Consider the following 25,475-nt stretch of genomic DNA (forward strand, 5'->3'; position numbering starts at 1 on the left):
TTCAAGGGACACCAATGGACTTCAAAATACTCTGAGAAAAAAAGAAATTCACACACCGGAAAACAGACCTCAGGTCGAAACAGTCATATCATAGAGTAGAGCTACGGTTTGCCTCGAATAGGTTAATGGAAAATACTCCCTGGTTCTACACGTGTGCCTTTCAGGAATATGACTCTTTCAGTCAAACCTTGAATGTTATACAGTTCCTTTCTGTTGTGCAGTACCATATCAACTTGCACTTGGTATCGCAGGCCTATAACAAATTAGTCCTACCATCCAGTTCAGTATATCACTTTTTGTCTCCAATAATTTACACCATGAATGCAGAATAGATCTCCTGACATTTGTGGGCTAAAATAGTCAAGTGATATATTTTCAAATCAGTTCCCTGGTGGCAAAGATTCAGTTTGTGGATGGAGTTTACAAAGTGTAAAAAAGGACAGGCAGCAGTTTCCACAGCAACCGGGGCAGCAGGCCGAATGCAGGAAAGAAAAAAAACAGGACAGACCAAATCCTCAAATGCCCTTAGCTACCAGGAGAGTGATTTGCATTCCCACATTTTCTAGTCAAAAGCAGTACCATCTCTGTGCACACACCATCAGTCTAGTCCTTTATCTTCCTGTCAGCACACTGCTCTTCAGTTCCTTATTAGCTGCCATCCACTTTAAACAGAAGAACACTCTTTCAGTTTATCTTCACACTAGGTGCAGACTTCCATCCACTCTTGATCTTACTGTGGCAATGCCCCTAGCCCAGCAGCACGATGTGGAACACTTACACACATACACCCCCCTGTGCAGTACAGGGGAGCGGGGCAGAGGGGCAGAGGCCCGACCACCAGTCCAGCCCCAGCACGATCCATGGCCTGCTGGCCCTCTCACCTCCCTTCCTGAAGCCTCTAACCTAACCTACCGGCTGATCCGGTTTGGCCAGGGACGCTCCTTTGGAACAAGCAAAGCTAACACCCCCAAACACAGCAGCAGTCAGGTTCTTGGTTTTAACAAGAACAAGCGTGCGTGCGTGTCCTGCAACAGACTGGCATCCCATCCTGTGTTTCTAGGTGTGTTACATCTAGATGTAAGTCTCGTGGACACTAAACAGGCTCAAGCTCTTCAGCAACAGCACAGGCAATACAGTACATCCACCCCACCAAGCCTGTTGGAAGAAGGTGCTGTCTGGCTCACAGATGGGGGTGTGCCGTGTGTCAGTGCATAAACAGTGTTTCTGCAGTCTGCAGCAGGTAGCTTTAACATCCTAGCTAGCTGGAGGACCACCCAGTGCTTGACTACATTTATGTATAATGTAAATCCGAAAGAGCAACAGGCCCAAGATAAGACACTGTAATTGTGCTCTAATTACCCCAGACCCCTTAATAGAGGGAACAAAAACTGGTGTTTGTTCCAGTTTTTCCCTATTTTTTATGAAACTGTCAACTCCCATTTCCATTGGTTGAGATTCCTGTGGCTTTCATTTTGAGAATGACATGTTTCCATTTAAAAAACAGCTTTGATTTTACGAATCAATACCAAACCTACCATTTCTTACATGGTATGACCACTGTTAATGTAACTATTGTTTCTAGTACAAATCCAGCAGGTACACAGTACTTGCATTTTTTTCATTAATTCAGGCAGACTTTTTTCAATAATTTTTAAAAACAGATGGAATCTCTCAATTTAGTTCTTGATATTTTATTCCTAACATTTGATAGAATTCATGAAAGACTCAAGGACCTCTCTAAGAAGGGCATAACCCTAATACATTGCAGCTGGCTGGAACTCTTATCACACAAGCCTGTTGAAATATACTAGTAAATGGAACAGGAGTAACAAGACACCCAAGTCTTGTCTTGATCCTGTTTGTTATTGTCACCATGAACGGGTCTCCCTTAGTGAAAATGAAGTTCTGCCAGCACTAGCACTCCATCTTTTGAAGAGAAAATTAAGTTGAAATTATTGTATACTAAAATGTTCTCCGCCCCTGAGACTTTTTGTCTAGGCTGAAAATGTTAATATTTGTAACTACCCAGCCTTTTACTGCCATCTCCTGGTGCCGTTAAGAATTGTTTTGCAAACGCAAAAGAATAGAAATGATAAAAAGCAAATGACATTAAAGAGCAGCGGTGATCCAGCTAGCTTTTATTCTTGATGGTACAACTGCCAAAGCCACTGACCCCCAATCTATAAAACAGCTTCAGAAACTAGCAGGCATTCCCAAACTGAAAACCAGCAGAAGCTGTCAAATTGCCCAAGAGTCAGAGAAGCAAACTGCACACGACAAACGACATGCAACTGAAATATCTTTATTGCAAAAAATACACATTTGAGAGATTTGTACCAAATTCCCCAGAAGTATGTCACAATATAATACTGTACTGCAGTACATATTCAGAAGGGGATATAGTACCTGATACTATGTAAAACACTTATGTTTAACCCCTTCATTTTTACACACATTCACACATTATATAAATATTAGCTCGCCACGCAGCCAGGTCAGATAGCCACTGTACAGTGCACAGGGCCAAGCAATCAGATCATACTGTGTTAGTGTCTGCTCCATTTTCAGCTTGATCTTGTGTCATGGCTGTAGTATTTCTATCAAGGCTATTCATTCTATCGCGGCATGCACACTTTCTCTTCCACCAAACACCCCAAAAAATCCAATAAACATCATGCAGAGCTTTGAAGCCTGCTGGCACCCATATTCCACATCAGAGGCAATATTAACTGATTTGAAAGCCACCATCAAGAAAAGAAAACTGTTCATAACTTAGGGACACATACAGCAGAATTAGAAAAGAGCTGACTAAAATTGCAATAAAAACAATGAACTACTTAACTAAAAACTAGTGCACTGTTGAAATGAATTATTATTATTATTATTATAGCGGTACATCCACTGAAAATGGAAGACTCCACTGTGCACTCAGATAATCCACACAGTGGACCATAAAAGCTTCACTTTTCTTATAGTTCGGACAGATCACTGTGAATTTACTTGTCAGTTATTTTATACTGCAGAGCAGGAGACAATTAAAAATAAATTAATTAAAACAAAATGTGTTTGCTGTTAATGGTGAAATATTGCTGTCCAGGGGTTAATTGAAAACATACATTTCAACTAAACCCACCCAGAAACAAGAGCCAGGCTACTGTAAAGACTAGGAAAGAAAGAAATACCCCCACATAATAACTTTGTTTCTCCTCATACAATCAAGTCCTGTCCAAACATAAAGGACTTTCAAGATATTTCCCAAAGGAAAAGAGGACTTCATTAGTGTTGGAGAAACCTAGCTGGTGGTAGATTCCATATTTCTGAAGATCAAGTTTAACTTCCAGTTTGGTAGAAGATCAGTTGTCTTTATTTTTAACAAAATCTCAAAGAATTCTGTTAACAAAAAATAAGACATATGTGATTCAATACTTGTGAAACAAATGAATAGCTTGGCTTTTCACCTGTGCTGGAGTTATTGCTGACAACGAATTCCTTTCAGCAAGTCCTGCTGTCAGGTACTGTAAGTTCGACAGAAGCCATGTCAGGAGAAGACGGCTTTTAGTTTTACCTTCAAACACCTGGTGTACAAACAGGCCACAGTAACAAAACACAGGCCACAGACTCTGGTGAAAACCTTCATAGAAGTGTTTCTATTTTACAATAGGAAAAAAGCAGTCAATTGATTACAGAAATGATGAGTGGTACTCATAATTACTGCCTATTGTGGACCACTTTTCCATGCTGGAGTCAAAGAATTTACTCAAACCTTCTACTCAGAAGGTAGCTCCTGGTAGATCAAGATACCTTGTTGACTCTGAGGCAGATTCAGCCAACTGCTCACCTGCTAGCCAACGATCCATATGAGGAACACAAAGGTTCCAGCAGACAAGAATGTGATTCATGTCCCTCCTGGGTTTCAGCATTTTTCCATAGAAAAACTCCCCTTTTCCATTTCTTAATGGAAAACAAAGTGTCCCTGTGTTTCCCAGGAACTCAGTAAGGACGTATTGCACATTGCACGGGAGAGATCTACCGAGGCTCGCGGTTTCGGTGGGGTAACTTCGCCATTGCGTTCTTTTCTCAACTGACCACGACGCCTGGCAAGTTCTCACCACCGGTGGCGCTGCGTGAGAATAATTAACGTAGGATGTGGGCTGTGATTCCGAAAAATTGGCAACACCCAAACAAGGGCAGCCTCTTTGTACACAGGGTTCGCTTGAGGCGGTCCTCCTCTCAGGCCAACGTCTACCAGAGCTCGTTCGGCATGCTCTACACTTTCTCTCCTTCCGTGGTCTTCGAGGGCAGCCAGCTGAACTGGTAGTGCTCCTGCGGGACCACCACGTCCAGGGCCATCATCCTCTGCTCTGCCTCCGACTCCACCAGCCTGTAGCCCAGGAGGTTCATGGCTCCCTTGCAGACCTCCTGGATCTTGCGCACCTTGTCGTGAGGCAGGGAGCTCCTCCACGCCTGCGACACGTCCACCGCGTTCCGGGACGTGATCTTGAAGGCCTCCTTCTGCTTCCCGGACCCCTGCCCGTGAGTGACCTTGTAGATCCAGTTCCTCAGCTTGGAGGTCATTTCCAGCTCAGTGAACTTGTACATCTGGGAGATCTGGGCCAGGGGGTCGCGGACCAGGTCTTCGTACCGGACCATCATGTAGCGGCCCTTGAGGAACTCGGGGGCCTTCTGCGTGGCCGTCTCGTAGATCTGGATGTGGCTCCGGCAGATCTCCTGCATCACCTTGTACTGGGGGTCGGCCACGCCGGTGCCCCCGGAGTTGAGGACGATGCCGTTGTCCCTCATGAGAGCCGCCATGGACTGCTCCCGCGACCGGACCACCGCCCGAGGGTCCCGGATCAGGTGGATGATCTTGAGGTTGAGCGACGGGTCCCGGAACAGGGGGTAGAGGGACTTGATGTCGAAGAAGCGCACCTCCTTCAGCACCACGTGGCTGTAGCTCTTGCAGGTCTCCTCCAGCACCTCCAGGTCGCGCCGGCCGCAGGTCTTCCTGCACAGCTCGGGGTCGCTGCTGATGTTGCTGTGGGAGTACAGGCCGCAGGCCGGCTGGGAGCAGAGGGCCCGGCTGACCTCCCACATGAAGATGTTGGAGATGTTGTGCCTGCCGGACAGGTAGGCGTCGAAGACGGACGCGTCGCACTGGAAGACGGAGTGGATGAGGTCCCGCACGGCCATCCGCAGCGCGGCGGCGCTGTGCTTGTACAGGTTCGCCCACACGTGCCAGGCTGGCTCCATCAGATAGAAGACGTCCGGGTGCTGGCTGAAGACCTGGCCCACGAAGGAGGAGCCCGAGCGCCAGGAGGAGAGGATCAGCACGTGCACCTTGCCCTGCGGCTCCGGCACGGGGGAGACCAGGGGGCCGTGCCACGTGAAGAGGAAGACCAGCACCCCGCTCTGCAGCAGCACCACCATCACCATCGTCGGCACGGTACACTTAATGCGCGGCATGCTGGGATACCGACCCCTCCACTGCACCTGCGGCCCGGGGAGAGACAGAAAGAGAGATGGGGGTCAGCCTCCCCTGCTTTCCCTAAGACGACTAACGGAAACGTTGGCGCTTGCTACTCTATGTGCTCCGGAACTCTTAAAGAAGACACACACAGAAGCCGGTTTGCAGTCTAGAGAAGACGTGCTTTCTCTTTCTGTTTTCTGTGGAAAGCGGGGGGGCTGGAAATCAAATTTGTGAAGAAGCTTATGCTGCAGAATGAAGTGCTGTTTGTAAGCAGGTCCCCGTCTAAGCACGTTTCACCGGCTTAATAACGTTGAAAGAATTATCTGAGTCTCTTGACGGGCCCTGTGGTGTAGACTTGGCGCGCCGGAGGGCAACAGGACTGGGTTTGAAGGGCCGTGTACACGGAGGTTCAGCCAGCGTGTGGCTCAGGCTGGCACGGAGAAGAGGTGGCAGAGTCCGGGTCTGAACGGGCGACATCCTGGCACACAATCTTCTCCTCGTAACTGTTTGTTCCCCCCCTTTGTTCAGACGTGAATCTGATTCTGAAACCATCTGAGCCCAGATTTTTTTAGCGGGTCCCGAGCAAAGCGGTACACGCAGGGTGGACCACAGCTCAGGCGGACGCGCTCGGAGTCAGAGAAAATGATTTACAGCGTGCAAAACTAGCTCCGCAGCAACTTCTTGGTTTGATTGTGACGCTCCCTTTTTAGGAACGCGCGGTTAATCGAAAATATATATATATAAAATTACGACTACCAACCCAGGCATTTAAAAACGGTTAAATGGTCGATTGCTATTTTGTCGGATACCACGTAGAGAAATGTGCTAAATGAGAGTACGGGGAGTGTAGATTCCTTTCTAAGTAAAAACAGGTAAATTTATACACGATATTCGATAGCCAGATTATCCCGTACGCAGCACTGTTGGGAGTTTAGAAGCAGCGCTATACCGTTTTCTACCGCTAAGAGGAACCAGTGTTTAACTTTACCTTAACTTTCTCTTTCTGATATATAGAACGAAATGTCATTTAGCTGACGGTTTTGATCTTTTTTTTCATCTGCAATTATTTAAAGAGCTGGGCATTTTGCTGGAACAATCTGGGACGAGTTTGTAACATCTGCCGATTTACTACATAAAGTAATTTAGGGATCATCTGATCAAATTTAAAGAACCAGATGTCCCCAATTTGACCATTTGTCAGCCCAATATTGCTTGCTTAATTGGTCAATATCTTAAAACTTCTCAGACTTCAGAAATAAGTGATTTAGAGTGGAGCAGAATACTTACTGGCTTGGTGGCTCTCCAGAGTCAGGACTACTGAGTAACATTAAAATATCGGAGGAGGACGTTTGTTTAATTTAACCGAGGTGTGCTTAAAATCTGATAAACCTTTGCTTACACTATTCACTGCAAGGGCTCTAAAATTACAAGGAAAACAATCTAGTCTTTGATCTACGACTTAAATAGATAATACGCTCTTGTCTTATTGACCTGTATCTGGTATCCCGCTAGTTACCTGTTCCCGTAATTTCTGAAGGCTGTAAACGGCCATATAAATCGCGAAGTTAAAGATTAATACTTGCACAACACCTATAGTTTAAAATAGATGCGTTGCAACATCACGTATTGCTGTGATGTTAAAACTTTTATTACATGCAGTTTCCTGTCGATAGTAGCACATTTCCATTAAACGATGATGCCAGTTATCGTTCCTACTTGAGGAAACCGACGTTGTTTGTGATGTTGATCTACAGTCTGCAGTATTTCGCAGTGTGACATCTGTTTGAAGAGTGAGCTCTAGAACTGGGGTTCTTAACCTAAGGGGTCGGGGGTCAGGGTTCAGGGTGGTTACACATCAAAGGACAACAATAGAGGTAAACAATTAACTATTATATACACCTGGAAGACTATTTACAGTAGCAGGGTGACTTAGTGGCCACACTACAAGCCCACAGACCATCCCTCGGCTACAACTCCCAGCCTGCTCTGCGGTGCGCCCAGCGAGGGCGCCACATGAATCTCCACTGGGCCGGCCACGATGGCATTTATATTTGAAGCACTTTTTTTTTTCTTTTGCGCAAAGGTAGTCGCGATCAGCCAGGCAATGGAGCGTTTTTATAAATAGGTGACACTGGAAGAGTGAGAGCTAAAGACAATGGGGGAGAAACGCACAGCAGAAAACTTCGAACTGAAAAAAAACGGAGAAAAGTAGATAAAACACGACGATAAAACGCTTTGAACGAAAGCAACCACTGTGAACCAGAAGGCACCTCTGGCGTCTTTCATCATAGCTGCATTGCCAAAACTGAGAATCCACACACGTTAGGTGAGACCTTTTTCTTAGCGTGCTCTAAGGAAACGGTTTCAATCATGCGTGGGAAAAGCGCTCCTGAGCAACTAGGATTGATACCAGTGTCAGATGACACCGTGTCTAACCGCTTAGTGCGTGTGGCAAGACACGTACGTGGAAGAGCAGGTGACCGCTAAGACGAAATTCTAGCGTATTATTTTTCTCCACCACTTGACGAGACCACTGATGTCTCCGGAGATGCACAAAGACAGACGCAAAAGATTCGCTGAAGAGGGAGAAATTAACGAGGATCTTTGGTCCTGTCGTCCTCTCCCCGAGCGAGCCACTGGCGGTCAGCTTGTCGTTTTGGCTGGACTCAAACGTACTTGAGCTTGAAATGGACCGGAACACGTGTGTGGCAATCTGCTCGGACGGTAAACGAGCTCTGACCGGCAAACACAGCGGGCTAGTCGCGAAAAGTACAGGCCGTTGCTCTGTTCGCTTTGTGGGCGTATTGTATGATTCATAGACAAGCCCTCCCGGCTGAGAAAATGCCCCCCGAGCTCAGACAAGTAATTGATGAAGCTGTTCGTACTGTAATTTCCACCAAGGCCAGTGGAACAAGCGCACGACTTTTAAAGATTATTTTAAAAATTAAGCATAGGATGACTGGACAGGCAGCTTTTTGTTACTACGCACCTAAACTGTGGAACAATATTCTTAAAATATTCGAGAGGCAGGCTCTGTGGATATTTTTAAACGGCAGCTCCAAACCTATTTTTTTACTTGATTTTTCTTATATAATTTCAGTGCTATTTTGTATCGTTTGTGCATCGTACTTTAAATTTTGTTATTGTTGCTTGTTTTAAGTTCCTTAACGTTTTGTATCTAATTTTTTTTGTAACGCGCACTTTTTGAGTTGGGAAAAAATGTAGAAAAGGTGCTATATAAATAAGACATATTATTATCATTAAGTGAGCAGGCTTCCCATTTATACAACGTGACGATTTTTCAATCTGTGTGTGTGCGTGTGGAGGGGGGGGTCGTCGCGAAATATTTTTAACCCCAAAAAGGGTCGCACTCTCAAAAAGGTTATGAACCCCTGCTCTAGAACAAGGACAATCACGAACAGATCTGAACTAAAAATACCGCGGAAGATATTTTAGGACCGTTATAACAAAACTGAGGACTAATGCGTACACGATTTGAATTGTTCTCACTTGAATCTTTTTATAGGAGTATAGTTTATTTACCAATATATCACCGTTTTTTGGCTGTAATCACTTCTGCACCATTGAAGTACAATAAATAAATAACTGAAATATACAGAGACTCCACAGCCGAAGCGTTGCGTTTTTTTTCTCGTTATGGAATAAACCTTTACTTGTTCCTTTGCAGATCTGACTAAATTTTGCGCGATTACGTAGACACCGTATTTCCTCACAATTCCCGTCTCTAAGCGTCAGTTACAAACAGCCCTGTGGGTGCGTTCTATTAATGTTTTCTTACTTTATTGGGTTAACGTGGGTGGGTATCACGACCCATTATAACAGTATATAAAGCTCTACAGTAGGTTTGTCAAAGGTCTTACCATTTCTCCGTTCAATTGCCTTTGGCTTGGTGTTGCGAAAGAATTTATTTTTCTTTTACCTTCGTCACAGAGTTATTCACTATATACTGTGGTACACACCACTGCCTTTCACAAGCGGCAGCTATCATCTCGTTTCCTTGTTCATTACAGCAAGCTGGAACAGTAAGAGGAACTCGCGCCTTCGGACTAGAATTTCCCATCCAAAGCCCGTATGGAGATCTGGATGTTGAGCTGCAGTCCCGAATATTGGTGTGTTAGAGATGAGAACAGGAGAAAGTTTAAGAACACTGTAGGAGAGGAGGCCATACGGCTTATCTAGTCGTTTCCAATTAGTAGCTAATTGATCCAAGGTCCCCACCCAGCCATTTCTTGAAAGAAACCAGGTTATCGGCTTCAACAACATGACGGGGCAGCTTGATCCACACTCCTGCAACCCTTTGGGTAAAGAAGTGCCTCCTGTTCATGTTTTTAAGTGCACGTCCATGTTGTTTCGACTTGTGTCCTCTGGTTCATATTTCACCGTAAATTCGGAAGAATACCTGCCTTACTAGTGTGTTATACAGTTTTAACATAACATCCCTTTATTTAAATTCTACACTTCTAATTATATATCCTCACATATAATTTGCCTTTAAAATGCTGCCCCACATTGTCCGAAAGATGAAAGTGATACAAAAACAATATATAAATATGAACACTTACATCTTTTTTTTTTCAGAAGTAGAATCTTGTAGTTCAGCAATTTCCTTTTAGTAGTTATAGTACGGGCTTCTACTGCCTGCATGCAAAACCCTTCACATGTCTTCATTAAATGTCATCTGCCAGTGATTGCCTGGTCTTGAATTTTATCTCAACCTTTTTCAATTTCAAAACAATTTGCATTTTGAAGAGTTGGAGTGTTAGCCCAAGGGCACTGGCTAAATTCTATTCTGGGCTTGCATTCATTATATATATACACTGAAATATATGTATAATCCACTCTGGACTTGCATTTATTATATACAGTATATATATTTTTTAAAGAGTTCGATTAGAGTTAATTAGAACCGTTTTTCCTAAAGTTTCCTTTTAAATCAGTAATCAAACTCATTTCTCACTTCTCCTATCAGCGGCAAAGTGGGGCAGCGCTGCCTCATGACTGACCTCTTATATTTCTATAAAATGCAGGTTTTTCTTAATGTTTCATAAAACCAGCAGGTTTCGAGAGCATCGAACACTGTTGTACGTGACTTTCAAATGTGGTTTCTTTGGAAGGTTGTCGCCCAACAGCGTGAACATATAGATTTGATATATTTAGGTGGATCAGTTAGACCTTTTGTTGATGGAACAACGAGAATTCATACGGTTTGTAAAAGTAATTCCATGATTGTAAAATACACTCCACAAAGACTTTATATTATTATTTTTTTCACATGTAGGCTTTTCATTTGTCGTGAAATGTTTTATGCCGACTCTCAAATCCAGCGTGTTTTTTTTGTGTGTGTGTGGAGATTCAAGGAGAGGTCAGCATTCCGCTCCCCGAGCTAATTTGAGAATCGGCCGATCCCGCAAAGTCAGGTCCAACTGGAACCCCGAGCGAAGCTGGACATGAACCTCTGAAAATACCGAGCTACACCCAACTCATCTGGCAGCCATGATCAAACAAGAATTTCAACCTAATCACAGAGTGGAACCTCATCGTCGGGGTCATTTTGGAAACTAAACGATTTAGCGGAGTGTTGGCAATCCTGTCTTCCAGGACCCGTAGTAGAAGTCGTAATGATATGTAAATATGACAAATCAACGATATGTAACAATGTATCTTTTTAGAACTAAGATCTTTAGGCATTTTAAGCGAGTTTTATCAAATATTTTATTTTTAAAGCATAGGACAATTTGGAGACACATTCAGTTACAGCGCAACACACGCAGTAAAAGCCTTCATGGTTGTAAGAGTAGGACAATGATGATAACTTAAACTCAAATCCAGTATACGGTTCCGGAGTGCCCTGTCTGCACGGTCAATTCTGCAAGGTATCGAGGTTCACAACGACACACCACCTCTGAAGGTACGGGGATGAGTATAGCATTTTCCTGTGGTTCACAAGTTAAAAAGTGCGAAAGTTCATTTTAAACATTCATCTCTAATACTATAAACCGTATAGTACCGTTTAAAAATCCAGCGCGTCACGTTTCTTTTCGCACCTCTCAGATGAAATATAAAGTGTAAATGATTAATAAAACATAATCGCAGACACTATAACAACATGCAAGGACCGATTAGAGAAATAAATGTTCCTCTTATTATTCATTCTAAGATCAAAACTTGAAAACCATCAATATTGTTTTTAAAGTTAAATCAAGATCGTCTGCTTTTCTTCAGCCTCTGTATTTTCAATCGTTTCTGGGAAAATACCTTCCGAGGAAAGAGGTCCGAAGTCGACTCTCTGTTGTAATGATTCTCTCACGACAGTCTTACTCTTCTTAGACAAGCTTGCAGCCTAAGGTACAGTAATTAACTTTATAGAGAACAGCTCCTGGGTGTCACTGAAGTTAAGCGCACGGAACTCAAACATCACCTGACGCTTCAGGGTTCGTGTTGCTCTGATATATAACTTAGGGTTAACAGTGCAGCTACTATGCAATGATGTGCTGCTGTGCTATCCAACTATTTTAATTTGTTGTACATCAGTAACTACAGTAAACATTTGGAAAAGGCGTGTATGAAGGAACCAAACATCTCTCCAGCGCGTCTCTCCTCACAGACCACGTCGTTCACATAGTAAAATGAGAAACCGAACGCACAGGTGAGCAATTAAGACACCCAGACATGAATCCCACAGATCACGTTGAGCATGTACACTCTGAACACCACACTATACCACACTGGCGCGCCATTCTCCATTCTCGGGCTGAAAGTGATGTCTCTACAGTGAAATTACAGTTAACACGCACGAAAATGTGCTCATTGAGAATTGTCAAAGGACCAAATTAAAAGTAGACAGCAGGAGGGCGATCTCCCTGCACGTCCATCACGTCTTAATTCTTAATAGGTCATAATTTTGGAGGTGTATCCAATCATACCACAAGGACTTGGAAAATCGATCAAATTATTATAACATTGTATTTGAAATGCACAATGTTTTAGCTCAGTCACACAGCCCCCACCACTCTTTGTGTAAAGAAGTACAGCCTATCTACAGCCTAGCACAGCAGTAGTTTCTAATTTGACTGTTGGTCCTGAAGCAATTATCTGGTTTGGCTTTGTCAGTACCTTTCTGGATTTTCTACTGCTAGAAGTAAAAAAGTAATCAAATTCAAATTTCTATCCTCGGCTGTCCAACATCGTTAGATATCCTGCTATCATTGTGTTCCTTCTTTCTGCAGCAATTACGCCTTTATAAGACAAAGGCCACATATTAGCAAATAAGCTAATAATACAAAATCACCATCCAGTGAGGCCCCTCTGAGCATATACTGTGGCAGGAACTAATGATGTTCACACTCCCTCTTGTCTCCTAGCAGTTTAGAAGACTGTCAAAGGTCCCTTGTAAGCTACAGCCTGTAAGGTCTGCGCTGTCTTTACACAGAGAAGAAACCTCTGATTTGACAGGTGTGCATCCAACACCGAGACACCACAAAGACACCAGACCAAGAGAAAAGTGATGAATCACCGGTGCGTTGCCAAACTCCGGGTGACCCAATATCTACACATTCCTGCTTAGGCTAAACAGGCACTTCGGAAAAATCAGGTCCCAGACTACGAACTGACTGATGTCCACTGTGTTTGTAGCGCTTTGTAACACAAGGCACAGATTATTGCCAGGAAGACCGTGACTTAATTATAGAAAAGATCTAGGAGTGAACGAACATATTTTTTAAGGCATTTGCCTTTTCTCTTTCGATACGTTTGGCACACACAAAAAGTAAGATGTGAATCATTAGCATGCTGTCTCATGTCTGCCTTATGTGTTGTGCTTCAGTGAACCTGGATAATTGTTTTAAAGAGAAGTAATAAAGCAAGTTTTTACTTCCTCTGCTTTTCACTGCCTCGCTTCTGCACCCCTGCTCCTGCCTGGGAGGATGAAGATATCGCATGCATGCTCAGGTAACATACACAAACAGAGACAGCTAGCTCTTTGAACTCAAACCACAAGACACTATTTTCTGCAAAAGGTGCGACTTCTTTAAACACCAAACCCAGGATCTGAGTAAGGGATAAACATCAGCAAGTCTTGTGGTTCACGTAATCAATCCCTTTTTTTAAGATGCAAATGCTCATCGCCTTCTTCCAAGAAAAGAACAAACTGTCACATTAAAGAAGTTAAGCACAGATGCTTGCGGAGATTTAAAGAGTTATGAATACTGTCTACAGGCAGAAAGATGTGCATTCCCTGGCAATAAGAATCAAGTCTTCCCTTTTGTTTGTGGAAGGAAATTAAAAAGTAAAAAAGTGGGGCAACATTTTCCAGTGGAGTTTCTCTCATGCCTCTCAAGTCTGAGGATTGTTTTGAGTTTGGGCACCCTGTTCAACTGGACAGGTCCTTTTATTTCCCCAAGAGCTGACAGACACAAGGCAATCAGCAAAAGAGAAACGTTTTAATGGACTCGTTGACAAAGGAACAGCAGGGGACGAAGCAGTTCAGGTTCCAGATGCTCAATAGGAATCTGCTGAGCCACCTAGAAACTGCACAGTCCTTATGCATCTCTTCCTGCAGTCTGCTCTGTGTAGGAATGTAATCTGTCACAGTGCATTTCTGAAACAAGCTTTTTTTAAGAAAGGCCCCCAGGAAAACTGAGCAGAAATAACCCATCATTTTCTCAGAGATCAGCTGTAAAAGCTACAAACTCTTTCTGTTGCTATCAAGGTCGTATTAGGGAAAAGACATTCGAAGTTGGATCTTTGGACATTGCAAACACCAAAAAAGTTCAGCTTTTTTTGAAGTTCAAATATTCCTAAGTCTAAATAAAGACTTTTAACTGCCAGAGTCACACAACAGGTGTATTACCTGCTTTCCTAAACACAGAGGAAGTCTACCTGAATTTTACACTGCAACTGTTTGCAGAAGTTAATTCTGTTTCCACAATTCCAGCATGTCCCATTGGACATAAAGTGCATTTCTCTTAAAATCTTCTGGAATGTTTTTGTTTTATTCTGCGTGCTGTTGACCAGACTGTTTTTTTTAGACAGCCCAAGGTCTTCCACCCCAGCTTACTTTGCATCATTCTGCACGTCAACAGGAGCACAGTACAAGACTCTGGGTCAAAAGCAGTTGTTTGCACAGCATCAGGAGTAGTTTAGAGCATCTTTGAAAACCCCAACCCTGTCACAGCAACCACACAAACAGCCTCACTGCCCAACAGAGAAACACATCTGTAACACATCTTTACAGGCAGAGAAGCGTGTTCCTATAACCTTTCAAGTTCTGTATTCATGAGGCCGATATCCAGGCACTTCACGAGTTTACACCCCGAGTCCGAGGAGCTGGGAAAAGTGCTCTTCCAGTAACACATGCACGCTGCCATTCTGTTTACCTGGTTGCCAGGGAGACAGGTGGCGTCTGCCAGTGCTCCCAGGAGCTTCTAAGGCAGACTCCCAGTGGGACTACAGGGCGGTAAACAAGAGCAAGCTGAGGGGAAAAAGCCCCGTGTACTCATTGCTCATCTGACTCGGCTGCTCCCGACAAACACCCTGTCTTGTGTTCCGGGACAGAGGAGTGAAAGTGGCACCCAGGCAGGCCGAAGCCTCCAGAGAGAGAAACACTGGGCTGCTGACACAATGGGCCAACAATAACGTGTTGTTTCTTCCCCACCTCAACCAAGTGCGGAGCCACTGAAACCCAAGGAATTTTGCGGCTACAGGAATGGAAACAATGCACCTCGCCAGGAAAGACTAAAATCCGGAACTGTCCCCATTCTGGACACAATACCAAGTTTCAGACGGCACTCTAGGGTGCTGCGTAATCAGGACAGACACTGACACCAAATCCACCACAACACAAGGATCGTGGCTGTTCTGGCTGTGTCCCCCACGCCAGGCGTCAAATCCATTTGTAAGACTCAATTATTACACACCATGTCGCCATGGACTAGGAAATAGCAAAAGCAGAGTGGCAGGTCAACAGCAGGGCTGTGGAACTGATCATTGTGTAAGAGAACTGGTGTTATACTCCACTAGAAATGGGGCTCCCCTTTGTTTCTGGGGACCCACCCCTGCTTGACAGTCTCTTCCACACTATATTTTTGTAAAAATGATATATTTTTATTGTCAATTTATGCTTAGTCAAAAAAACATTTAGAGGTCCAAAGAACTTCAGACAACACCCTGCACAGTTGCATAAAATGGCACGATTTAAATAACTGATTAAAACTTGATGAATTGAGCTTGGGCTTTGAACAGGACAGTCGATTTTGGTTCCGAACTGACACACTGACTGCAGTGTAGCCTGCATGCTCAGAACATAATATATGATACTCACTACGGTTTAAATATTGTTAAAAATACATACATATACAGCCACTTTCATGCATTAAGATGTAAAAATTCACATACGAGTTAATCAAAAATGTAACCAAGACGTATCCATTTAAGTAAACATATAGCAATTGAAATTATTCCAAACTGAAGTTTTAAGAAGGTTTAATCTTTCATACTAAGTTTGATGTGACTTAGTAAGAGGTGATCTCTGCTAGGAAGGAAGGTCTAAAACTGACCATAGCGTTCTTACAGCAGAGCAGACCTCAAGGCAAATAAATCATTGAAAAAGAAGGACGGGACGAAACGAGAGGAAGCAAACACAAAAAAATGACGCTCTTTGCAGTCTCTGCTGGAAATTACAGCTCCAGCTTGTTACGAAGGGGAACGCAGGAACCCTGTCTAGCCCTGTCAACCAGGGAAGGCAAAAATAAAATGTTGCCAGCAAACGGAAGGAGCAGTTGCATGCCTGCAGGAAAACAAACACCTCAAACCGAGGACATTCGCTCAGTCTTGCTGTCTGCTGGCCAGCTACACTGACAGTGTGGTGACAAATAGTTTTTTGTTGTCTTAGAAAATACTTGTGGACCAGCTGTGCTTTTGTGTTTTGTTTTGTTTGTCCAGGAGTGCACTGAAACCACCTATCCACCCACCCCCACACACTTGTGTTTCCATACTTTTGAGGACCTACATTTGACTTAACTCTCTTTAACCCTGTTAGGTGCCATACGATTTACAGAAAAAAATCATTCTGCTTGTGTGGGCCGACCACACCTGTCCTCACAATGCCCGTTTCTCAGAAGTTAGCATTTTTATGAAGACTTTTTTTTCCTCAGAAGTGCTCCTCACAGACATAGGAATACCAGCAAATGCATAGATAAAACATGCATTTTGTATCCCTGTCGTTGTGAGGGTTTTCCACAGGGGGATCAAGAGCAAATATTTTGGCCACTTTAAGATTTAAAGGAAGATATTGGTTTTCATTTCCATTTAAGCAAAATAATTTCTATTTTAGGACTCCTGCACACTGAGTGCTTTTCAGCAGGGTCCTTTTTCAATGTTTGTCTGCCTGTTGACAGTTAGACAAACTCTCAAGCTCCAAAAAGACCATTACTGACACCACCTGCATTTTTAGCAAAGTGTCCTCAGTACATTTAGCAGCAAGTATAGAATATTTGTCCTGGACTTCTGTGAGGAAGAGAACATTCCGGAATGTGTACTGTAGCGTTAATACTACAGCATCTACCAAAATACTGCTCTTTCAGCCCTGCTCCTTCTGAGATTGTAACAAACCTAATGATAAACAAACCTCCTGTCATCTCCTGGCTGCAAGAGAACGGTCATACAGGTTAGTATTTCTTCAGCTTAGGTGCACATAGTTACTATCTAGTTGCAACAGAAAATGCCAATATCCTATGGTCAAAATAGCCAGTGGACTGTTCACAACTGGAATGCAAAACAGCAGATGAAGCAATAACCTCTAATGGGAAATTCCATTACCATGCAGAGACAATTTTTGATCTCAGATATGCAATATTCAATTCAATAGAACTCACCCTAAAATGTGCTGTTCTAAACTCCAGCTCATGCTTGAATAGTTTTTAGTCTAATAATTTAGTTATTTTACACTAGGACGCTCAAGCCGTGCCCCTTTGGAGATGTGGAAAGATGCGTGAATGTCAAGTCTAGTTTGACTCTGGCTGTTAGGAGTAAGTGAACTGTAAGCTCCTAACAGAAGAATGTATTAGAGGTTATGTGGCATAACCTGCCTGAGGGGACAGCAGGCAGACCAAACCACCTTGATTTATCTGAGGAATGAGCTAGGGAGCTGCAGTGAGGGTGCATACAGCGTTGCTAGAATGGCATGGGAAAAACACATAAAGAGAAGTTTATAAGCCGAGATCTATACATATACACACAGGAGAGAGAAAGCAGGCAAGATCACTATCTAACCTTCCTTCCAAACTCCTGCTATACACTTCCTTTGTATAGAAGTATAGAGGTGCATTACAGAATCACTGATTGTTTCCTGTGAGAAATCGGTATCTCTATGTGCCCATCAGTTGCCAATGGCACTCACTCATTTTGCGTCCCTTGTGTATAAGGAGATCTTACATAATCAGTTGTGTTGTTTTGAATCATTAGATTAATTTGTTCTGCAGCAACTGACACACTCTTACCCTCAGATGAACCTGACCTGCTTGAAGAACAGAATTAAATATAGCTGAAAGTATTTCAGCACTTTTTGAAATACATGCCAGATTTCGGCCAATGAGCGTCTTGTTTGCCGACCAATTATTCCAGGAAACGAAGTAACATATAAAAAGATGAATAGGTGGCTATGAACTGGGGAAGATGACTGGTGTTACACGTGGTTACCACAGCCTCGTGTAACACACAACACATATTGTCTGAGAAAGCAGTTGGTATGACAAAAACTTACGAGGGAACAGACCAAGTTATAATACTCTTTACAGGATGCAATGACAATAAAAACAATGGTCTGGGATTAAACATTACTCAAGAAACATTGTCAATTTTTCACACAAACTTTTAACCACCATAAAAAGTATAATGAAAGTCAATTAAATTACAGCAGTATTCTTGGAAAAACGCATGTAGTAAAGCTGAGCAAGCCAGAAAAACACCCTGGAACTTGTCCACACCTTCAGCACATTTCAGCATAAAAACCAAATTCTAACCTACATATGAAACCAGCTTTATTCAGTTTCCGGGTATTGTTTAAACCATTTACTCCAAAACTCTGAAAACTCAAATCACAGAATGCAGATCTGGGTCACTTAAGACAGAACATCAGTCCTACTCTACACTAACACATGCAAAATGCCCTGAGTTAATTTTTAAACCTTTGATCTTATGTTGGTTCCATACTATGGTTTGATCCACTGAAAAAAAAGAACTGATAGTATACAACAGCGAATCTTAGCATTATGAAAGATTGTGACCTGTATCTAAAAGTGGAGACTCAGACAAAACTGGCAGAAATGTGCTTGGAGCTCTCGCAGTAGCTGAACCTTGTACACTCTCCTTTGTACAAATTCTTCTTCGTTCTATATTCTAAAATGATTTATTGCTGCAGCAGCATGTTTGTGGTGGCTCTGTGGCTAATGATCTGCGTCTGTGGCTGGAAGGTTGCCGGTTTGTATCCTGCGGCTGGCAGAGGAATCCTACTCCGTTGGGCCCCTGAGCAAGGCCCTTAATCCCAGCTGCTCCATGGGTGCCGTATAAATGGCTGACCCTGTGCTCTGACCCCCCAGCTTCTCTCCCTGTCTTGTCAGAACAAGTGGCAAAGTAAAAAAAAATATGCATGACACCTAAGGGCAACCTCCCAGAATCTGGTGTGTTTGTGTGTGCTCTGTTTTTTGCTTGGTGTTGTGCCATTCACTTCAATGCAGGGGAACCCTGTCCACTGCTGGAGTCTGAAACTCTTACCACTGCTCCACACTGCTGCCTAATCAATCTCCTGAAAGAGTCAAGTCAGATTTTATTTTATGTAAAAGACGGCTGAGAGGAGTTTCCAATCAAGTCTTTAATAGTTAAAAGATAATAGGAAAGGCTCAGGGCAGCACCGGGTTAGCATTGCTGCCTCTGACCCTGAATTGGAGGGGAAGGGTAGGTAGGAAATGGATGGATGGAAAGGCTGATCCTGGAAATTATTCCAAGTTCAGTGAACAGAAGTCACACACATGACTGAGGAGTGGTTAAAAGCCATCTTCACACTGATACTGAGAAAACACATCTCAGGCTTTCAGAACACAACAACCTGAGCATGACAACACAGCAGGGGTGGGCAATCACAGGCAACAGGGGAGCAACTGCACAAGCGCTCTCAGCCTGGACTCTCCTCATGTTGCCTGAGCCCAGCCTACAGTCCCACCTGCTGTCCCCAGAAGCTCATGGTCATCACCTACACACAAGAGCAACAACTGCAACGTGTACAATTTCTTTTTAATTCCAACACCAGACCGCACTGCGGTTTATTTTACACGTGGTGCTTTGAAACAGATACAAATGAATTCAATGCTTAAGCCTTAGAAAAAAAGAAAGAAACAATGTTTCAGCTGTGGAGCCCTTAAAAGGAAAATATTATGTTTTTCCATCTTTTTTAGTCTTCAGTGCAGAAGTTTCTCCTTTTTATTTCTGTCTAGCTCTCTACTCTTAACGTGAGATCAGCTGTGTGTGAGATCATTGGTAGAGAAGGTAATGAGTATCTGAGGTCATTTTAGCAGCCTCAGTTTCAGCAAGGCGCATGGAATAGAGTTTCTTTTCCAGAGGGACTGTAAACTGTGCTTGATTTGAGAGCACACTGAAAAATTGAGGATTATTTTTCATATACAGAATGAGCAAGGCCCCTAACCTCAAATGCTCCAGGGGCCCCAGCTTCTCTCCCTGTCTGTGTGTCTCAAGGAGAGCAAGTTGGGGTCTGCGAAAAGACAAATTCCTCATACAAGAAATTGTATATGGCCAATAAAGTGATCTTATCTTATCTATACTGTGATTTTTGGATCATGGAAGTACAGTTCTGAAATGGCATACTTTTTAGGTACCCCCACATAAACTTGTCCAACTCTGTACACCCTAACTGCTTAGTTTCCCCACTTAGCACACAAAGATCTGTGTCAATCATCACTTCACTTCCAGACAGTAGACCTGTAGACACCCAACAGTACCCTGGCTCCTCTGCCATGAGTTAGACACAGAAAAACTCAGTATTATTTGGAGTTTTATAAAGAAGCTTATGGTAAATGAATACTCAAAAATAAACACTGTTAGAAATGCTACTATGGCAATTATTTTAAAATGTGCACTTTACGCAACAAATACTTCATCACTTTTTTTAGTTAAAAGTAGATGTTGGATAAAATTTCCCACCAAACAATCCCACTATTCCACAATATTAGGAACTGATGCCTGATCTTCTTGGGAAAGAGCTTGAATATTTCCGTTAGGATTATTCTGAAAAACATCTCCCTGCAACCGCAACAGATGGGTTCAGGACATCCGAATGAAAGAAACACAGTACAGCGACATGAAACAACTATACAAGACATCAAATACGGAAAACTGACTCTGTACACAAATTCGTGTTTACACAGACTAAAGAGTATACAGGGTGTATGTGTGTATATAAACAAAACGTCAAGCAATTGCAGTCTAACGAGTACAACGCGGACAACACGGGGGTAATGGAAACATTTAATAACCTTAAATTATTATTGACTACATATATATCTATATATATACAAGAGACACAGAAATGGGTACATCACCTTATAGCATAACAATGTTTAATTGCATTAGCGACTGCAGGTTCTCTTTAAAACGGCAGATGAGCGGCGTGTTTCCGGAGACGGTCACGATTTATTCATGTAAGCCTTTCTGTCCTTCCCCCCAGCGTGTACCAGATTAACAGAAAGATCAAATCACTTTTTTTTTTTTTAACAGAAGCAAGGAGCATGGGATTTCAAACTTCAAAAGACAACGGAGAAATGCGAATACGGGAACACGCTGTGATTTGCACCTGTCAAAAATAATATTCCTTATTATTTAATTGAAAAACGGTGGGCCTCGCAGGTCAGTCTGGCAAGAGGCGCGCTGGAACCCCGTGTAGAGCCCACATCATTACTAGTACCCTGATACAGAGAAATGTTCTAATCGCCAGCAATTTACTGTGTTTTGTTATTGCAGTAGTGCTCTAATTACAGCCATTTATGTACTAGAAAAAAAACCTACATTACATCAGTCACCGAAGGGTAACATTAAAATACTCTGCTTTTATACTACAACTACGAGAACAGACACATCGAATTTATTAAGAGGCCGGCCTGTGCCGCAGCAACTTCTAATTATCAAACACACAGATCCAGGTAATTAGTTGTTTCTTTTGTTAACCTTATTAAAGCAACGTCTGTTTGAAGCCAGAAAGGTTTCAGTGCAGATTTGCAACTATTTAATGTCACCGTCGGCATGTATCGGCTCATTTCAATCATTCACTCCGTTTCACACGTGCGACAGGGATGATCTCTCTGGGCTTCATCATGCCCTCACTGGCGCTCCTGAAACTGAAACTCATTGACTGGATCATCGCCTCCCGCTGAACTCGTTACCAGTTTCAAGACTCTCGGACTGATCAGCTCTCCGGTCACGTTAATTGTCATTCGAGTAACACACACACACAAAAAAAAACGCAGAGAAAAATATCCCCCGGTTTCTCCTGCTGCAAAAACTCGAGAAACAAAATTTTAAACTTAACGCCCAAGGCTCTTCCAGAAATGTAACTCCGGCATACACCGTTTTACCATCTTACACATCTTACCCAAGTCAGCGTTACTTCGAGCCATCCAAGTTTAGATACCGACTCTCCTGTACCAAAAAGCCAGACAAATACAAACTGCCGAGTCTTCCCTTTAATAAGCCGCCGTAATTCTGCTTACCTCAACAAAGACGTAGAGGGATAAAATCCCGTTTTCGTTCTCTAGGCTGCTGCTGACAGTTCAGAGGACTCGCAGCTCTCAGTACAGAGTGGGGTCTGTACACAAAGAACAGCTTTCAGACGTGGCTGGAGGAGGCGGGGGTGGGTATCGGAAGACTGGGGAGTACCGACCTGCCCCCCACCCCCCAGGAAAAGTCGTTGGACTCCGTTTTGTTTTGACTACTACACATTATTTGTCCTACCTTAAAAATTAAAAGAATAACAAACGTACAGTATAAGCAAAGAACACGAAAAATAATTGTTAGGTGCCCAGATTTGTATGTTATTTCCTGCACATCCATAAAAACTAAACATGATGTATTATTTCCCTATAATTTAATAGCGAACAACTGATACTTTATACGCCTGTGTAGATAGAGCTGCCTTGTGATTTATCTCTGAGTGACTCAAACGCACCTGTTGGCAGAAGAGAAGAGCTACTAAAATTGATAACTCTTTTTGTTTCAGGAAACCTCAAGTTAGAGGTTCAGTTTTATCACTCAAGCGAAAACATTGCTGTTATGAACAACGTAAAGCCGAAACAATTTTCACTTCTTATACACTTAAAAATGTTCTGAAACATTATTATGGTTCCTCACTGCGGTCAAATTATGCGCAAACTTCTAACTCTAAGAAAAAAAAAAGATCTGCATGGGAATTCAACCGCAGGGAACACGTTCTTAGGTTTCAGCGTATCAACCTTAACAGATAAGGCATTAGGATTAGACAGTCCTGTCAGTGTGATAGGACTAAATTTAGCAGGGTTGCTAAATCCAATTGCAGCGTGGTGAATTAGCAATGAGCCCAACCAGTTACTGACTGTAGCATGTTAAATATAACGGGAGTGGTCCTGTCCAATTGGACTGACTTTAATATTCATGTATTCTTTTTTATTGGCACCTTTTTGTAGTTTGTGGTTCAGCTTTTTGTCAAAGCTGAAAACTGAATACTTACACAAGTATACAGTTTTTCAGTAAATGAATAGCCCGAAAAGCTAATTAAGTTCTATATTTAAAGTTTTCATATTGAACAAGAATACATTAAGACGGGTACTGGAAATGAGAAATGAAAGAAAAGGAGATTCTCGGGGCTACTGACAAAGATACATGAAAAAAATACTACTGAGGTACAGGCGTAGTTATTACAAAACCGCAAAGCTAAAAACAATATTTAAAAAAGCAAAGAAATTAACAAATAGAGATTTTCATTCCGAAATAAGGCTTTCCTAAGATTCTGTTCTTTCTAAATCTCAGCCTGATGATTTAAACCTTCGAAGAAGAGTTTTATCCTTCAAAACAGTAAACACGTTCAAAGGGAAATCTTGTAACTTTAGGTATTGTGGACTGGTGTAATTGGGGTGCAGCAGGGAGATTGTTTTTTATATACATCTATTATCAGAAAGTTACATATTTCTGCTAAGTGTCCTGGAGCCCAGCAGGACCTGTCCAGGAAGCACAGGGAAGAGACAAGAGAAGCACAAGATGAGACTTGGTCAAAAGTCCATCATTGGACAGACACACCACTCAAGAGCAACTTAAATATGTCGATTAATTTTAAAACCATGTTGTTAGGAGGTGAAAGGAAACTGGAGCAGTCATCAAACACCCTTGCAAGCAAGGGATGCAGGGATGAGCATGCAAACTCCACACAGCAGGATCAGCCAGCTGGAATCAGTCCCAGAACCCAAGAGCTATAGAGGCTCCCTAATATTGAAAGACACATCTATCTTTATGCTTTCTTAGAAATGGTTCCCCATACGGGAAATATATTGGAAATGTACCCCATTTGTTTCAACTGTAGTTTGTCCCCGCTGAGGAAGACACTGCAGGATGGCAGTTCATCTTCACTGACATGTGGTTGGCATGTGCATTGTCACACACATCTGCACCCCGTGATCAGGGGCCCTAGGACACAAGAGCCAACTGCAAGGCAACAGCTGGAGATGATCGTCTGGCGTGCGTTGTAGAATATTAAAACTATTCCTCTCTGCAATGAAGGAATACTGATCCCGCGTCCCACTTCCTCACAGACTTTAATGTCATTATAACAGCAACACGTGAGAGGCAGAGAAGGAAGACGAGAATAAATGAGGCAGAAACCAGTGCCCACATACTGCTCCCATACTTCCTTGACTCGGTCATCTCCAGAACCCAGTCCTGTCTTCCCAGCCAGCCCATCACAGGGTTGCTGAGAGGCTGACAGGAGCTGAGGCAGGGGCTTCCATGAATGGGAGCTGAACCCCAATCCCAGAGTCCTAACACTGCTGCACCCCTGCCCATTCACAGAACGGCCAGGATCCCAGTTTTGGCTGCAGTTAAGAATTTGTGACACTGTGTGCATTGATTGGTTGATGATGACATGGCCTGCAACATGTTTAATGTTTGGAGCTTTTGAATTTAGATTCTGGTCTTGCCCACTGTAACACCAGAATGTTAGGTTTCTGTCCGTGAATAAGGATCATGTCAATCTTAAGAGGCAAATAGTTTTCGTCTGCTTCGGCTTCCACTCTTCTACACAAAACTGCACAGACTAAGAGGTGCGGAGGCGCTGGCGAAGTGCACACTCCCCTGCTGGCGGAGATCAGGCCTGCGCCACCCGATCGAGTTGCCGACTCGCTGTCTCCTTCTGAAAGGGGACACCAAGGCTACATGGTAACTCTGCAGCAGTCTCTGTAAGTCACTTCGGCTCAGAGCATGGGCTACTGTTCCGTGTCAGCGTGTCTGTGTCCGGCTTCCCCTCGTCTGGGGGTTTTATCCTGTGTTTGTCCCGGACGGATTACCTGGCCTTTCGGATCTTGGACTAACCCCTGACTACCTGCCTGGACCCGTCTGGACTTGGATGCCTAAGGCTGCTTCCCCCTGCGCACTGGATCACGAGCTGTGACCCCTCACTGCCTTCACAGTAAACCCCGTCTGTGGTCCTGTTTCCGGAATCGCTGCCTCGCACAGGGTCTAAACACCACCCTCCACGGGAGAGCGACCCGGCTGCTGTGTTGGAAGACAGCTTTATCTGACTCTGGACTTTGTGGTCTAATGAGGTTGAATACTTGGTAGCAGTCTGGGGTTTTTCTGGGTGGTCTAGACATAGATCTCTGGGACACCTCGACTATAAACTTGTAAATAGATATCTTGTACGTTGTATGTTTAGTGTGTGTTGTCATTTTTAAACATATATTTGTTT

The 25,475-nt window shown here is 43.2% G+C and overlaps 1 protein-coding gene and 1 long non-coding RNA gene across 5 annotated transcripts in view; one reads left to right on the forward strand and one right to left on the reverse strand.

The window, feature by feature from the left end:
- Nucleotides 1-2,286: 2,286 nt before the first annotated feature.
- Nucleotides 2,287-25,475, reverse strand: part of chst6 (carbohydrate sulfotransferase 6) — a 28,780-nt gene continuing 5,591 nt past the window's right edge. Inside the window, exons 1-2 of one of the 4 annotated variants that reach the window (XM_088614003.1) lie at nucleotides 22,258-22,570; nucleotides 2,287-5,490 (exon numbers count right to left, since the gene is read on the reverse strand). In XM_088614003.1, the coding sequence (XP_088470129.1) occupies nucleotides 4,267-5,463 (1,197 nt within the window). In that variant the 5' untranslated portion in view covers nucleotides 5,464-5,490; nucleotides 22,258-22,570 and the 3' untranslated portion in view covers nucleotides 2,287-4,266. The other 3 variants (XM_088614006.1, XM_088614004.1, XM_088614005.1) reach the window with 3 other exon arrangements.
- LOC148644342 (uncharacterized) lies at nucleotides 7,065-10,174 on the forward strand. Its single transcript, XR_015928705.1, has 2 exons — nucleotides 7,065-8,191; nucleotides 9,499-10,174. It is a non-coding gene; the product is annotated as an uncharacterized LOC148644342 (long non-coding RNA).

The sequence above is a fragment of the Lepisosteus platostomus genome, chromosome 20 (assembly GCF_059453375.1).
Source record: "Lepisosteus platostomus isolate fLepPlt1 chromosome 20, fLepPlt1.hap1, whole genome shotgun sequence".
Classification (NCBI taxonomy): Eukaryota; Metazoa; Chordata; class Actinopteri; order Semionotiformes; family Lepisosteidae; genus Lepisosteus; species Lepisosteus platostomus.